This window comes from Nestor notabilis, unplaced genomic scaffold, assembly GCF_000696875.1.
Source record: "Nestor notabilis isolate BGI_N333 unplaced genomic scaffold, ASM69687v1 scaffold7951, whole genome shotgun sequence".
In the NCBI taxonomy this organism is placed as follows: Eukaryota; Metazoa; Chordata; class Aves; order Psittaciformes; family Psittacidae; genus Nestor; species Nestor notabilis.
The window spans coordinates 149,807-166,041 of NW_009913342.1; the positions used below are offsets into that span (position 1 = coordinate 149,807).

The 16,235-nt window shown below is 37.0% G+C and overlaps 1 protein-coding gene across 1 annotated transcript in view; it reads right to left on the bottom strand.

Annotated features, from left to right (window-relative positions):
* Positions 1–9,022: 9,022 nt before the first annotated feature.
* VPS13C (vacuolar protein sorting 13 homolog C (S. cerevisiae)) overlaps positions 9,023–16,235 on the bottom strand; it is a gene marked incomplete at its 5' end in the record, with an annotated part of 66,447 nt that continues 59,234 nt past the window's right edge. The window contains 4 exons of the mRNA XM_010023165.1: positions 9,023–9,124; positions 9,604–9,687; positions 10,500–10,623; positions 11,559–11,650. Of these exons, the coding sequence (XP_010021467.1) occupies positions 9,023–9,124; positions 9,604–9,687; positions 10,500–10,623; positions 11,559–11,650 (402 nt within the window). The remainder of the gene's footprint in view (positions 9,125–9,603; positions 9,688–10,499; positions 10,624–11,558; positions 11,651–16,235) is intronic.

Below are 16,235 nucleotides of genomic sequence, written 5' to 3' on the forward strand. Positions count from 1 at the left end.
GATAGACAAAATCTATCTGGCATGCTTTAGTTTACAAGCATCAGCCAAATAGATGTAAAGGGATTGATATTTTCTGAAGTTTATAAAACAAGGGACCACCAAACATCTACCATACTTAAGTTACTGGCATACTCACACTGTCAATGCACAGGGTCACTCAAACTCAGATTTAACCTCAGTTAACGATATTTACATAATTATATTTGATTACTTGACAATTTTAAACATCAAATACCAGTCAGTTACAGAAGCTCTGCAATCCTATTTGCTAGATGGGAAACCAGAGTGTTTAAGGGTGAGGCTTTAAAAAGTACCTAATAACTCTGCTGCAAGAAGTCTGGGCAGTGTTAGTAACTGCACAATGATCCCAAGCTAGCATTGCAATTCCCAGCTCATCATTTCACAGTGAAAAGCAAATGCCTCAGTGAACCAGCTGTGAAAGGAAACTAAATTATTTTGATCAGTAGCTACAGTATTGCTTATCAGGTGGCTAAGGTACCTTTAAATGACTATCACTTCCATACATTTTGTTGCAGAAGTCTGCTACTCTCACGGCATCCCCACGTTCCAAGCTGAAAGTGGTTTTTATGCTCCATAATAGACTACTCTTGTCAGCACTTCCTTGGAGATCTCAGCTACCTCATCTGGTATGTTGCTTAGCTTGTACAAGCTGATAGGATTGTGAAAGACATAATTAATTTCATATTCTAACACTATCACTATATTCTAATAGAGACCAGACAAAGCACTACTCACTAGCATATGGCACCATCACCACTCACAAACGATCTTTTAACATAAAAGTGACTTCCCCCATGATCCACCCTTACAACACTTACTGTAACTGTACTGAAGAAATGCAAGACTAAATTGGGCTTTTTTTGCTTCCCCACCTGAGTTTTAGTTTTAGTCCAGAGTGAATGCTAAAAGCAGGGTTTGTAATGGTCTTAGTTATAAAAGTTTTTCCAAAGTGGAAATGCATTCCCCAGAAGACTTAATTTCCAAGCCCTTATCACCTGTAATAGAATAGACCTGGTGGAACATCTGAATAATATATTATGCATGCAGTCACTAACGCTATGATCTCCACCTGGATGCTGAAAAAGCAGCATGTTTTCTTACGAAAAATTGATAGTAGGAACATTCACCTGTTGAAAGGGCAATGTTGCTATTCTGCCCTGTAGCAACTTGCATCTCGTGAACTGCATCTACTTCAGGTTCCACTGAAAATGCACAATAAGTCTCTTTAGTGAACTGCTGTACATTCAGGTGGCCCCAGTTCAAACACGTTGTGCTCTCACACCGTTTTCTTTTTATGTTTATAAAGCTGAAATGCTAAAAGGTGTTTCTTCCTAAAACTCCTTGGAAAGCTCTATAAGCTTATGGCAAGTGCATAGGTGCCCTGATGTCAAATGTACAGATACGCTCACATCTTTGATGGTCTTGATCCTGCAAAGCTTTTATTTATCTTCATTAGGTATGCTGGTGGCTGGGTCTTAAATCATGCCCTATTTATTGCACACTGACATCTGCTTGACTGATGTCATTGGAAGGATTTGCAGGTTTAACTGTCTACCTTTTGCTCATCTGGCATAGGCCTTTGGAAACGTCACACACCTGTGCATCTGTTGGTGGATTCATCAATTGCCTCTGGTTTTGGGGTGTTTGAGGGCATTTTTTGTACTTCAGTCTGCCAGCGCAAACATTATTCATCTGCTCCAGACCTCAGCAAATGGAAGAGAACAGAAGAAATGAAGGCACCCACACAGGAACACCTTGCATCTGACACCACTGTAACACTTCAAAACCAGAGTATTTCAGCTTCCAGCAAATTTCTCTTTTCTTTTTTTAATTTTATTTTCTAGTACTCGATTTTTCAGTGACAGCAAGAATGTGGAAAGCTGTCAGTTTTCAATGAAAAGCTTAGTTTAAATGAAATGCCACATCTTTAGTGTTCAGCTTCAGCCCTGCTAACTTCTGAGATGAAGCTGACCCAGCCTAAAACCTTGCCATCATCCAAAGGGAACATTTACTCCCCTTCCTTCCCCTCTCTAGGTACTCAGCTGACTGTTAACCTGGCAGACGATTAATCCAGCAGAGCAAAAGTGAAATATGCCTTTATTAAATGAATCTGCTCCAGATAAATTTGTTTAGGTGTCGGTATCACAGTATTGAATGTATAGGCAGGGAATATTTAACACATACAGTTCCCACCTTTCCATTGTTTCTTTGATCTCAAAGTTAAGGCAGTTGGTACCACTACCTTACATCTCTCTGAATTTATCTGATACACAGCAGAAAAACAGGACGTACCTTATAGGACACTGTCTCTTACACAGCCAGCTTCAGATCAGTTCTGCAATTCAACAGTAGCATTAGCAGAATGAACACTGAAGTGCGGACCATACAGAAAAGGCTTTTACTCCTTATTTCTTTTACTAAAGAAATTTGTACACATGGAAATCTGTACCAATTCCTAGAACACTATGTACAAGTAAGGAATAACATGTGAATGATCACTGCAGTATATTTTAATGCTTCTAAAACTCCAGGCTTGGATCTACCGTTTGTAAACCTTCTGACAGTTCTGATTTACAGCTCCATGCTCTGCCTTGACCACATGAACTAGACGTTTTCAACAGTATGGTATCCAGGCAGGAGGAGGGTGTGCAGGAAAGCTCTAAGACAACAGCAGTAAAATACAAAGATTCATTCCCCCACCTTGTGGGTAACTACTGAAACAACAATTTATAGTAGCATCTCATCATTTGCAACATAAGAGACAGATTCATCTATCAAATTTCATACACAGATTTCTGTTATATCACAGGGAGCCAAACTTAAAAAAAATCTTTGCAATCAACTCAGTTGATTTCTGTATTATGCTCCATTTTACTTTTTAAATTCCACAAAAACTTAACAGAATGTCCACTTTTTTCACGCTTACCAGCATCAGTGATCAAGTACTCAAGGCTGGCGCGCTCTGCTAAAGTGTGAAGATGGTCTTAACAGTGTACAGAAAAAGCTAGCTAACCAGGGTTTACATTTAAGAGAAGTTTCTCCAGTACTGTCCCTGGGATGAGGCTACTAGATACTATCCTAATTTTAAAATAATCATACAATTGCTCCCCAATACGTTTGTCAGAATGACATTATACTAAACTCCCATTTTGTCTCAGTATTTGATTATATACATTTGAAGCCAGGATGAGATATAATGCTGGATTACTTAAGTATAAGTTACTGACTTTGAGATACTTTCTGTGCTGCTTTTACTGATAATTAATTTGCAAAAATCCTATGGGATCAGCTGCAGAAGTCCTTTTAGACTGCTTAAGAACATCTTAACCCAAGCTCTTTAGAAGTCGATGGCAAATTTCTTTCCATCAGGGAAATGAAAATACAGCCAGAGGCAAAGACAACAATAAACACAAGAGGAAGCTTTAGAAGCACAATACAGACCTCATACATCAACTAAATCAAGGGCAGATTCAGGGCCACACTCATAAGAGCAGAGACTAGTACCTGCACAGCTCAGTGATTTACCTATAAAGCTTTGACTATCTATGAAAGAATTTATGTCATACCCCATGGGGAAAGGTTTTAAACCCCTAGAAGTAAGCTACATGGTACACCATATAAGCAGCTTCCCTATTTTTTAAGTTTTCATCTTGGACAAGCATTTTTCAGAATTATACATCTTTACTGTGCTTACCTTTGAGAATCAGCAGAGTCTGGAAACAACGTGGACACATGCACAAGATGAACACTGGAATTTGGGTATTGTAGTATCAGCAATAAAAAGAATTTTTAGGGTTCGTTTGGCAGATTTATTGTTTTCAAGTAGTGCAGTTTGTCTTCATAACTACATATGGTGTTTTTCCAGTTATGGGTATAAAAGGAATTTGTAGCAGGATTTCAATATATTAAACAAGCTTTTTAGCCATTTTTCACCTCTAAAGAGTTTGACATTTTACAGATTTCTCACCATTCTGCTTCCACTTGCCTTCACTCTCAACTCACTGTGTCAGTCTTACAGGGTTCCTCCTGCCTCTCTCACTCCCCCTGTGCCAATGCAATCTGAAGACTAGATCAGGAGAGACAATGCACATTCTCCTTCTAAAATAAATAACAAAGAATATTAAATAATTTCAAAGTCGAAGTTGTAGAAGTTTACTTGTTGACCTGTAGGAAAGGCAAGAATACAGTGAACTCAAGTTTTAAATTCACACCTTCCCTTTTAATAGGTCAACGCTTTCCTTGCTAGAGTTATTTCTCCTTTCATACTTGAACTTTTCTCCTTCAGACAAGTCTGGTGACTAGATTAAGCTACCATTTTAGTTGCTGACAAGCACCCTGAAAACTCCAAACCAGGAGCAAATTACAGCAGAGAGATAATAATACTTAAGTCTGAAGATCTGTGTATTTGCATCACTGTTACTGAGCGATTATGCAAATGAGATCCATACACAATCCAAGGAAGGGAATATCATCAGGATCAGTAAACTGACCAATATACATATGCTTGGAACAAATTTTATTTTACATCTAGAAATCTAATAACCTTTCTTTCCCTTCGATCTGCTTCATGTGCTGTGTGAAATCATACGTTTAACTGGTGACTGCCCTCTCCCTCAAAAGCATACCTTTGTCCAGCAAATATTAATGAAGAGACTAAAGCTTTGATTTCTCCCGTGGAACCTGAAGTTCTTGATTCTCAAATTCCTCCACTTGTTTCTCATATTAAGATTTCTCCTTAAGTAGTCAGTCCACTGGCGTCTATTCCAAATTAAGTCTTCACACTCAGGTTTGACTAAATGTAACTTTGTAAGCTGTTGAAAGAATTATTTTGTCAAACAGAGCCTAGCTGGTTTCAAAAGGTTTCACAAGTCAATTTTCACATTTGAAATTAAATCCTTTCCAATGGATTTTTCAATACTCTGAGTGACCCAAGATCCCCTTATGTAAATATCAAAGACTAAGATTAGGATATGCCTACTGTAATCAGTATGTTACTCTATCACAACAGAAGCATATTTACTGCAATGAAATACAAATATTGGTACCTTGATTGTTAAACTCTATTACCCAGTTCATCCCACCCTTCAACTTCACAATTAATTCCCTCTAACACTAATCTCTCACTACTAAAATATTCCCTATCCAGTGCCTGTAATAAACCAAACATTCTGTCAGACTCAGCAAGTGTTGAGAAAACAGTTGATGGTGAAAGGCGTCAAGTTGTTTTGATGACTGATTTTGTTTCTATTTAAAGTCCAATTCAATAGTTTTAAGTGGTTGTCTTACTGTAATTCTGCAGAGAATGACTGGTAGTAGTAAACTTAATGAATATAGGGTCCCTGTTAGAGGAAAAAGTGAATACAATCCAATTAAAATTCCCATTGAAAGAGATCCTACAAGTCCCTCTGAAGAGTTAACAGCAAAATGGACCAAGCTCGTGTAATAAATTAAAGAGGCTGATAGTGTTTTCAAAATACAACATTTCAGCATGCGAAGATTTACCAGTCTCCAGATTAGATAGAAATTCCATGAAAAATATCCAAGTAAAATACTCCATAAAAACAGTCCAGAGTTAAGTGCAATCGACAGCACCACCCTGTGAGAACCACAAATATCCATTACGTAGACCATGACTTTCTCTTCTACTTCTTTTTTTTAAGCGCTATATAGTTACGAAAACGTAAGCAAAAGCATATTAACATGTCTTTACATTAAACAGTTCCATTATACCATCATTTTCTGCTACTATCCTTTAAATTGGTTACTAGGTTGAGGTAGATCTACACTGAGGAAAGACATACTGTTCTCTACCTAGCAAGCTACTGATCTTGCCGTGGGAGGAAGTGCATGAAAAACGGCTGAGAAGGCTTCAGAAAGGAGGCCACAGCTCAAGCAGGAGACTGAGAAAACAGTTGCAAGGACCAAACACCCATCCAGGCCTTGTAAAAGAAAATAAAAAGTGCTTCTGAAGAGCTGGAGAAACATACGATGAGGCAGAAAGCAATGGAGTAACTGAAACCAGTCAAGGACCCAGGCCCAACCTAATTGCTTGAAGTTCTAATTAACAAGCTAGTATTCCATGTCTCAGGTTCAGTAAAATTTGGCTTTTGAGACAGCAAAAACTTACAGGAGCTCATTGTACTGAAAGGTCTAGGAAGATCTCAACAGTCCAGCCAACTTGTGCTCTGAATTAGTATTACTAATACTGAAGCTCTAGAGCTTCATTGAGACATATAAAAGATATAGGAAATTACTTTATTGCCAGATAGTAAAAAGAAACAAAACCAAACAAATCCAAACCACAAAAAAGCCCCAAATTTAAAAAAAAAAAAGTTCTTTCACTCCACATTGCAGCCCCTAGCTGAAATTCATCACTACAGGTCATCTGAAAATGCTCTACCCCAACACCTCATTCCTACAGATCATCTGAACAGGATCTATCTAATTCTGTAGTTGTTCCTATGCTGGATATATACTTAGGGACTAGCCAAAAGACCCTTCTTGTCCCTGAACTCCCTGATCACTTCACAAAGCTGCACCTGGTTAATGAAAAGAGCAGAAAGGGAATGGGAAAAGAACATTACCAAAATCAGAGAGCAAAGCCTAAGAACAGCCAGCAGCATGGGCAGCTGGAGAGAATATGGCAGTGAAAAAGCCTGGACAAAAAACAAGAGCAAAGACAGAAAGACACATGGAATGGAACACTTGAGGAAACCTACTGGTCCCAACATCTATCTTCATTTAAGCAAGAAAGGGAATTCCTTAGCATATGATCTCTCTTGTGTCCTCTTGAGTGCTTGATCCAGTGGTAAAGAAGGTTGTTCACTATCCCAGCTGGAATTTGTAGTGTCATCTATGAGTTCAAATTCAGCTAGGAATCCGAACAGCAAAGACAAGCATTTCCAAACACGAAATTGTTCTATAGAATCCTGCTACTTCTTCAGACTATTTTAAATATGAAGCCACTTCATTGTACCCAATCACATATAAAGTGAGAAAGTAAAGTAGCTACTGCTCACAATTCAAGCCAGAAGTTTACAAATAACAATGAGGAAGTACAGAACTGAATCAAGCAAAAGACTGGTGCCAGAAACATGTCATCAGAACTATTTTAAGCTCTAATTCTCCATCTCCAAATAGGCACATGGTACCATTTAAACACGCGCTGAGAGCAGGCTAACATGAAATCTCATTTCAACTATAACTTAGAGGCAAGACACATAGAACTATCCCTTACATGCCAGAAACTGAGCTGAAAAAAAAAGATCTTCTATAGCACTCCAATACTCCAATAGTTTTTTTCCACACAGTGCCAGTGACATGTAGCAAACCAACAACATAGGAAGTATTTTAGAAGTAACAACATTAAAAATCATAGCACAAAAGTGCATATAAAAATTTATTGTCTTTTTTAAAAAAACATGAGCTTGAAATACATACAACCCAGACAGCTCATTTAGTTAATATTTGAGCAGAACTTTCTAGAACATAGGTAATATCACAGAGTTAAAGCTTGTATCTCATTTGTTTCACCATAGCAAACCAGATTAATAGCCATGTACATACAACAGCAATAAAATCATGTCTGCAGGTGCTCTCTGAAGATTCTGTGTTTGGCAGCTTACTTTGAAACATCTTCAGCTTTCTAGTTGTGGCAAGATCATAGGTACAGGTTAAGAGTACATTTATAAAATCCATCAGCCCTTCAGTATAAAGAGAGTTTCAAAATCAAGGCCTGGTTCTCGTGATTGCACCACTTACTGAACAGATCTATGCAGAATATTGCCACTTTTAGTCTTTGAGTTCGTATCTATAGCTCTTATCTAGTACAAAATTAAGTTAAAGAAAAAAAAAGAAAAAACCCAACAAAAACACCCCACCACAACCATTCTTTCCAAGTGAAAATGGAAAGAGCAAATTTTCATGAGTATTTGCAAAGAAACTTATCTTACTCGAGAGTCATAGACTGACAGCAAGAACTCTCAGTTCACTCATCACTGAGCTCAAATCTGTCTGCTTATATTGTCCTTGAGACGGACACTTACTGCCTAGTGTTAAGAATGGAACTTTTCTCAATGAAGTTCATGGGATTATTCCTATCATTAAGAACTAGGCACGTACTTTAAGTGTGCTTAAATATCTTGCTATACTGAATACTAACAGTCTTCAGAAAGAGAAACTGCAGCAAAAGTATTATATCAGAAGTGACTTTGAGCTTAACGAGATGGCAGTCTTCCAGTGGAGTAACTATACACTGAAATATGGAAAGCTAATTACTTTGATTTAAGCTTTTGATACACAATGCTGTTCATTCTGGAGAAGTCTTTAAGCTACAGCGATACAACCAAAACCATACAGATGCATGTGACAGGTGAATAATATTTCCCATTTTTAAAGTGCAGATTTACATTTACAGTGTGACAACATTCCAAATTCCAAGCATTTCCAGACAACAATAGCCTATTCTTTCATACATATTCATTCTTATGTTGCTCTAGTGCAATATTTTATAGTAGTAAATTGTCAGGGATGAAATTATAGTAGCTAAACTCTGTACCTGTGTGTCTTAATATTAAGAGAAAGCTGCCTAAAATAGAAGGAGTTTTCGGTTAGTTTCAATCAGTAACCTAAGTGTTTTATTTTGCAAAATACTAGAACCACAATTACTACAACCTGTCTGTAAACCATAAAGTTATGAGTGCAAATCAGATAACCACTTTATTTTAGAATCCATTTACAAGAACACCTGACATGAAAAAAGGCAGAAAAGAAAATTCCAGAGTGTGATTTTTAAAATTAAATGTGTACTTTAGGATAATGAAATCCACAGTTTTAGAAAGATGCATAGCTTCTTAAGATAAAGTGTTTATGGCTATTACCTTTGAAGGAAGACCTCAAATATTTTATCTTTACTTTCTGCACTATGTTTCCATGTTGCTTCTAATTAACTTTAGGGAAAAAATTGCATACCAAAGGTCAAACCCGACAAATCCTGTCATTATCAAGATAGCATTTGTGGTCTCTTCAACTGCAATGATGCTTGCTTCACCAACTTCTGTTGCTTTCTTGATGCCTGAGCTTCCTGAATGGCACAACAAATCCTCTGTAAAGCAACGTATTGACAGAAAGAAAATTAAAGCATTCCATTTTCTTCCATAAGCTGTGACTAAGAGAAGCTAATTAGACAAACATTAAAACCTACATATTCACTGGCTAGTTCAATTTAGATACACAGCTTCTGATTCATATGCATAATATTCAACCCAGAAAAACCTTTAGTGATACTGTCAATACTTCAGGTATTTGAGTTATTTTCCTTTAATAAGTTTTAATATACAAAACATAAGACAGTGCAACTTCAACCTTAAATCATTATTGCATATAGCCTCTTGAATGCTTCAGACTAGCTTGTCTCATTGTTCTCCTTGTTAACTCATTCTTCAACACAAAAGTATGGCCAACAGTCCCCAGGCAGAGCAGCCTAATCTATAACGGGTCTCTGAACATTACTATCTCTTTCACATGCTGAGTTTCAACAACTGTTAACAACATCAAAAGGAAAGAAGATAAAAATAAAAATACCTTTGCTGTAGTTTCATCCTGAAGCTGAACTGTCTTCACACATTCCTGACCTGTACTGTCCTTCCTCTGGAACATCTTTTGATCCTGCTGCAGAGGGGAACAAAAACGTACTTCAGGTGACTCACAAAACAAGAATGCAGAATCTGATACTTAAATGGCTTGAATGTCAACTTCAGGTTAGATTTCAATGTGGCCTCTCTCCAACCCAATTCATACTTTCAAGAAAACTTAGCAAATCGTGTCTCATAGTCCTATAGTTAGCAGTTAGAACCATAAATAGGTTAAGAGCATGTTTGGACCTTGTCCTGGTTTTGGCTGGGATAGAGTTAATTTTCTTCCTAGCATCTGGTACAGAGCTCTTTCTGTTTTGGCTTTAGTCTGAGAACAATGCTGATAACACTCATGTTTTAGTTGTTGCTCAGTAGCACTTACCCTGACCAAGGACTTTTCAGTCTCTCATGCTCTGCCAGTGAGGAGAGGCACATGAAGATGGCAGTGGGCAGAGGCAGAACACCTGACTCACACTAGCCAAAGAGGTATTCCATACCACAGCACGTCATGCCCAGTATAGAAACTGGGGGGAGTCACCCAGAAGGGACTGATCGCTGCTGAGGGCTGGGTATCAGTTGGCAGGTGGGTGAGCAGTTGTATTATGCATTGCCTGTGTTTTCTGAATTTGCATTTCTCTTTTTATTGTTGATCCCTATTATGATTAGTAGTAGTAGTATTGTCAGTATTATTGCAATTATCACTATATTTTACTTTATTTCAATCACTTAACTGTTCTTATCTCAGCACGTGGGGTTTATATTCTTACCATTCTTGTTCCCATCCCACCTGGGGGATCCATGACAGACCCCTAAATAGTGTTAAAAATATTTATATGTTTTTCTTACCAAAACAGTTATTTTTAAAACATTTGCTTCGTGACAGGGACAGCGTGTAAAGTCTTCAAATAAGTAATCCCACTCTGTTGCTAAATGGCCTAAGATTTCCATTTCTTTCACATATATCAGTCTCCTGTTCAGAAGAAAACAGTTAATACTCAGTTTCTCCCTGGGATTAGACCTTTGCCAGAAAAAAATGTAACAAACTGAAGGAATTTCTTTGAGAAGGTAATTTTCTATCATCTGGACTAAAAGTACCCACTCAGTCACAGCAGAACTGTATTTCCTTAATATATGTTCTGAGATAATAACTTTGTCCTTAAGACTCACAGATGATCTCTGGTATTGCATAGGACGCGTGGCTAACTTAATCAAAATGCACCCAGCCCTCCAAATCCAAACATTTTGCTAAAATTGGATACTAGATGTTCATCAGTTAATTCAAACCAGTACCTCAAAGTCAGCCTCTACCAGATGAAGGTAGTAAAAGAGCTAACTACTAGCTCCACAGTGACACAACTACTACTAGGCTAACAGATGATCGGTACAGTTGCTAGCTCCCTGCCTTTCAGTTACACCAAAGCTCCAGCGTCAGCCTGCACACTAAGACAAAAAATAAGTGGCAGTTTTGATGAGTTAAATATTAATTTTCAGACTTATACAAAAGCTTAAGTCTCCATTTACAATATCCTTTAATTAGTAAGATCATGAATGTGCATTATAAAAAGTTTGACTGTAAAAACTTACTACGAGGTAATACAAAAAGTTAGAAAAAAAAAAAAAAAGAAAAGAAAGAAAAATAAGATTATTTCCTTCCATGATATGACAAAGGGTCACTGACCTCAGAGTAAATTGTCTTCCTGAATTAGTATCTAGTATTGACAACATTACCATATGACATTTTCCATAAAGGAAACAAAATAAACTTTAAAAAAGAAAAAACCAAGAAGAAAATGGATAAGGAAAGTAAATATGCAGAGAATAGCAATCAGTTTAAACCTAGCAGATATCCAATCCCCAAGCTGAAACACAGACAAACCCTTAGAGAAAGCCTTCAAGACTTAATACCTATTGGTAACAACAAGGCTTGCTCTTCTGCCTCTTGGAAGCGTGCAGTGGTATTGATAGCTCTCTTTATCCAGCTTTCTGATGTGCAATTTCTGAAACAGAAATAAAAATTAATTTCTGGGCTGTAAACAGAAATCTCAAAGCAGTGTTTGCAATTCAAAAGCCTTTTTAAAAAGTTACCTCATTGAATTGGTTCTTTGAATGCAGGCTCTCAAAGTGTTCTCACTCGTGAAGTTGAGTCACTGAAAGGTCTGATCTGTCCCACTCGAAAGGGTGGAACACTGACACTGCAGGATCAGACCGTTTTTTCAGCTTTCATTTCCTTTCTGTGCTAATAATTGTTTAGTAACGTTCATTCTGTTACACACCATGCTACAGACTTGCTTCAAGAGCAAAAATCCTGCAACAGCACCTTTAAGAGGGGGCAGCACATGACCCAGATCCTTAGAAATAATCTATCAAGTTCCCAATACTCAATGCACCTCCAGATCAGGCTTCTGAAGCACTATGGACAAGTCTATTCAGCATCCAAAATAAGAAGGTATATGAAAGTACAGATCAAGTTACTCAGCACGTTTTTGTTAGATAACGACTACTCAAGTGATGAACTATGAATATACGAGTGCTGGAAAGATGTGCACGTCCAGGACTTTGCCCCAAGACTCCAGCCAGTGAAAGCATCTGGATTCTATGTATGCTCAAGAAGTTTCTAACAAACACAGGGCTCTAGCACAGTAGTCACAAAAGCCTAGTCAGGGTCACTAACCTAGTTAAGATTCTTGGACCACCATGAGCCCTCTATATTTAAAAATCAAAAAGGTCATCTACAGAGGATTATACAGAAGTACCAATTACTACAGTCTTCCTAGGTCACAAAATAAAACTTACCATTTATTGCTAAAATCAAGAGCTTTCAGCTATCACCACAGAGCAACCAATTGAGATGCTGAAATTTAACCTATTGCACAAGCATCTCAAACACCTACTCTACTGTCTACCAATAAATTTCTCAAGTTGTTTCTGATAAACTAATGAGAACCAACTGAGGAGGGAGGACTGAAAATTCAGTATCTTTTTAGTTATTCCTTGTAAAGATGCATTTCCTTCTGTATTTCAGAGCTGGATCTATAAAACTGGGAAAATGACAACAGAGGCACAACTTGACTTCACATTTACCTGTGACCATCTCTACTCTATCATGTAGAGTCTAAGACCTCTACACAGTTTAAGTAAGTTTAAATAAGTTTAAGTGAGTACTTTTATCAACTCAGCTTACAACAGAATAAAAAGAGGCTCCAACATTTATTTATGTTTGCATTTTATTTTCATATATTTAAATGTTCAGCAACTGACTCAAAGCATCACCATACATTGCAACAAACCCCAAAAATCCTTTGAGCTCAAAAGTGGATTCATATTCACCAGTTTAAATCAACAGCATAGTGTTTTCCTGGGTTTGTTCCCTAGTGATGCAGTGGTTTGAAAAACATTTTAATTCAGCATTTTCCAGCAACCAAAAATAGAGGGTCCACATCTTCTATAAAAAAATATCACTTTGACCATCTTAAAAATTCCTGAAACTGTAAAACATACATGAAAGGGAAAAAACCCCAAACACACACCAGAAAGTCTGCTTATCTTAAATTCTCTTCTAAACATCAGAAGAAAGATGGCAGGATATGACTAAAATCGAAGTATGAACTCATGCTTTATACCTGAACATTATCTGGTTTAAAATCAAGTACAAATTAAAGAAATACAAACCCCACCAACATGTAAGACTAGAATTCAAAGGCTGCAATCCATGTTGTGAATCCTTTTGTTGGCTATGCAGTAAAGAGATGTGCCTCATACTTAAACAGATTTATTCCTAAGCATGTTCCTCTATTCCAACTCAAAGCTTTGGTTAGAAAGCCTGTTTCTCATAACTTCAGTAACAATTCTGGTCATATTTTTAGACTTTACATGCAATATGTTGCTGAAGTAAGAGTTCCCACAGAGCTCTGTGCGTAAGAGATTCAATATTTCTCAGCACTATTCTCAATACACCTCACAGACATCAGCACAATAACATTATGTAAAAAGGGGGTAGCTCATGATGCAAATTACTCAATCATCTGCACACGCTTAAAATTCAGGCATCTTTATCAAAAGCTTTTATGTGAATACTAGAGCACTTTAGAGAAGTTCAACTCACTCTTATTTTATGTCGAAATGAAAGAACCAGTGCTAGTTTACACAGCAGAAAGCTACTCAACCAGAAACAGAATCTGCAGTTCCTAGCACAGTATTCTCTTCTGCCACATCACACTGTCTCACCACCAGGTCTCAATTATTCATGAAGTGTTCTGCATTCTTTATAAAGCTCCATGCTTTAACTGGGAAATGAAGCAAAGCAATGCCATAGACATTGAATAATGTATGAACTGCGTCATGTCAGACCCTAAGTGCTGGGCTTAGAAGATATTCTCCTCACCAGAGCAAGCAGCAATACCTGCGTATTAGAAGGCAAAGATTAACAAAGCCAAAGGCATTCATTACCTGTTCTAGCAAATCTCATCAAACACTCCTCATACAAAGATTAAGACTCATGAGAACTTATTCCCTGCAAAACTGTTCTCCTCAAGTTGCCCTATATGTTCTTTCATTTCTCCAGCTATACACACTCTGTGTTTATGTATCACAAAATACATTCCGTGCTACAAAGCCTCACTGCATGAGCTAGAGAAAGGGCCTTCAAGGCAGCAGACCTGACTTTCCAGATGTTGAATTCACTTTCCGGGTGGAAAGAAACAACTTGTGTTTGAAAACCTGTGCATATGCTCCTCCTCAGATGAGCTGCAATGTCTACCAATGTCTGTATTTCACATACAACTGAGTATTTAAGTGAAACTTTCTTTTGTTCAACCACCTGATGAGCCATCCATTCCTTAAGGCAACCTTACAAGGTTTCACCCTTGTAAGCATATATTTTAAAGACACATACACATTAAAGTTGGTTATGAAACAGATGAAAGGGTAGGGATTCTGGTTAAACTACTCCTAACATTGGGTCAAAACTGGATCCAAAAAATCAACAGCACTAGTACCTGTAAGTTGAGTTATTTGAGAATAAATTTGTAAATGTATACAAAACTGAATTCTGACTTGTCTTCCTTATTAAATATCCTGTTTCTTTTAAAGACACTGTCCCTCTCTGGCTTGTAACTTACTTCAGAAAACAAAGCCTTCCCAACACTAACCTCTAGCATAATAATCAAAATCAGTTAGTTAAAAGAAACCCCAAACAAACCTGTATTCAAAACTGACTTTTGAAAGGAAGAAACTGTATGTAGAGGAACACACAGAGGATTCATTCTTGGTTAGTAGATAATTCCAATCTACACCATTTAGATCTAAGAAAAATACAAGTATTGTATGTGCAGGAACTGCATAATATCTATTTCTCAGTGCTAATTGTGATAACTATTCCTTTTTTATAGGTTCAAAAAATACAGTGCAAAAAATAAAACTATCTCACTACATGAAGAAATTTGGTCAGCTTAATATGTCACAATGACTTGATTTCATTTAGTTGATTAAAATAAAAACTCACTAAATGATTTATTTTTTTAACAGTTTTAAATAAATAAACTGAGTATTGACATTAGGCATTAGCAGAGATGTCTCTGCTCAGCTTCTTTCATGTACCATAGGCAAACAGTTTGCTGAGAACAGCTTGTTAATTTATTAGATGGGGTATTAGAAATTGCATTTATGTCAGCACTTGATTTAGAAATAGATATTTGTATATCTGTTACATATATATATGTATATGTAAATTCATGTTAACAGCTCAAAGTTTACATTTTGGTATGTTGAACAGGGAAGCCTCAGAAGACTCTGTGAATGAAACCAGAGCCAACTGAGCTGGCTGTACTTTTAAATTAACAAAATTTCATAACAAAGTAGTAATAGTAGCTTGAAGTCTTGAAATGATAGTGGATCATCAGATGTACAAATGGCAGGCCTATGGCATATTACATAAAATACAAGTTTTCTCAGCATTTAGATGGAAACAGTATTTCTATGTCATGAAATTATAAGCATTTTCACAGAAGATAATGCCATGCAACATCACTATTTGAAGTTTTACCCAAGTATCAAAATATTGCTTTCTCCCTTCATTCACAGCCCTAGCTCTAAGAGAACACTAATAAATGAATGACCAGCATCTACCCTACTATGGTTTGGTGTTTTTTCCAAGTGCCTTCTGCTGCTTTCATTCATAAGAAGCTAAGAATCCTTAGAAAAACAAGTATCTAGTCTTACTGAAGAAGGTTAGTTCAAATTTATTTGTTTTCTTAGGCTGGAGAACATAAAACTGTTTTATTCAACTGCTACACAGAACAGACAGGAATGAAAAAGAGAGGACACGAGAAGTGCAATCATGCCCTTAATCCAAATTCTTAAGGCAGAGAAAAGACCGTGACGGAGATAAAGAAGAAATATGGAAAATGTTTACTCCATTATTCCAGTTCTTGCTGCGTATGCCAGGAGAGAAAGAGAAAGAAGAGTAACATTAGAAACAGAATAGGAAACAAGGATTAAAAGAACATCTAGAAAGAAGTAGCAAATACGCATGTTTTGGTCTTAAAATGTTGATATAGACAGTTCTTTCACTTTTTAACAACAAAA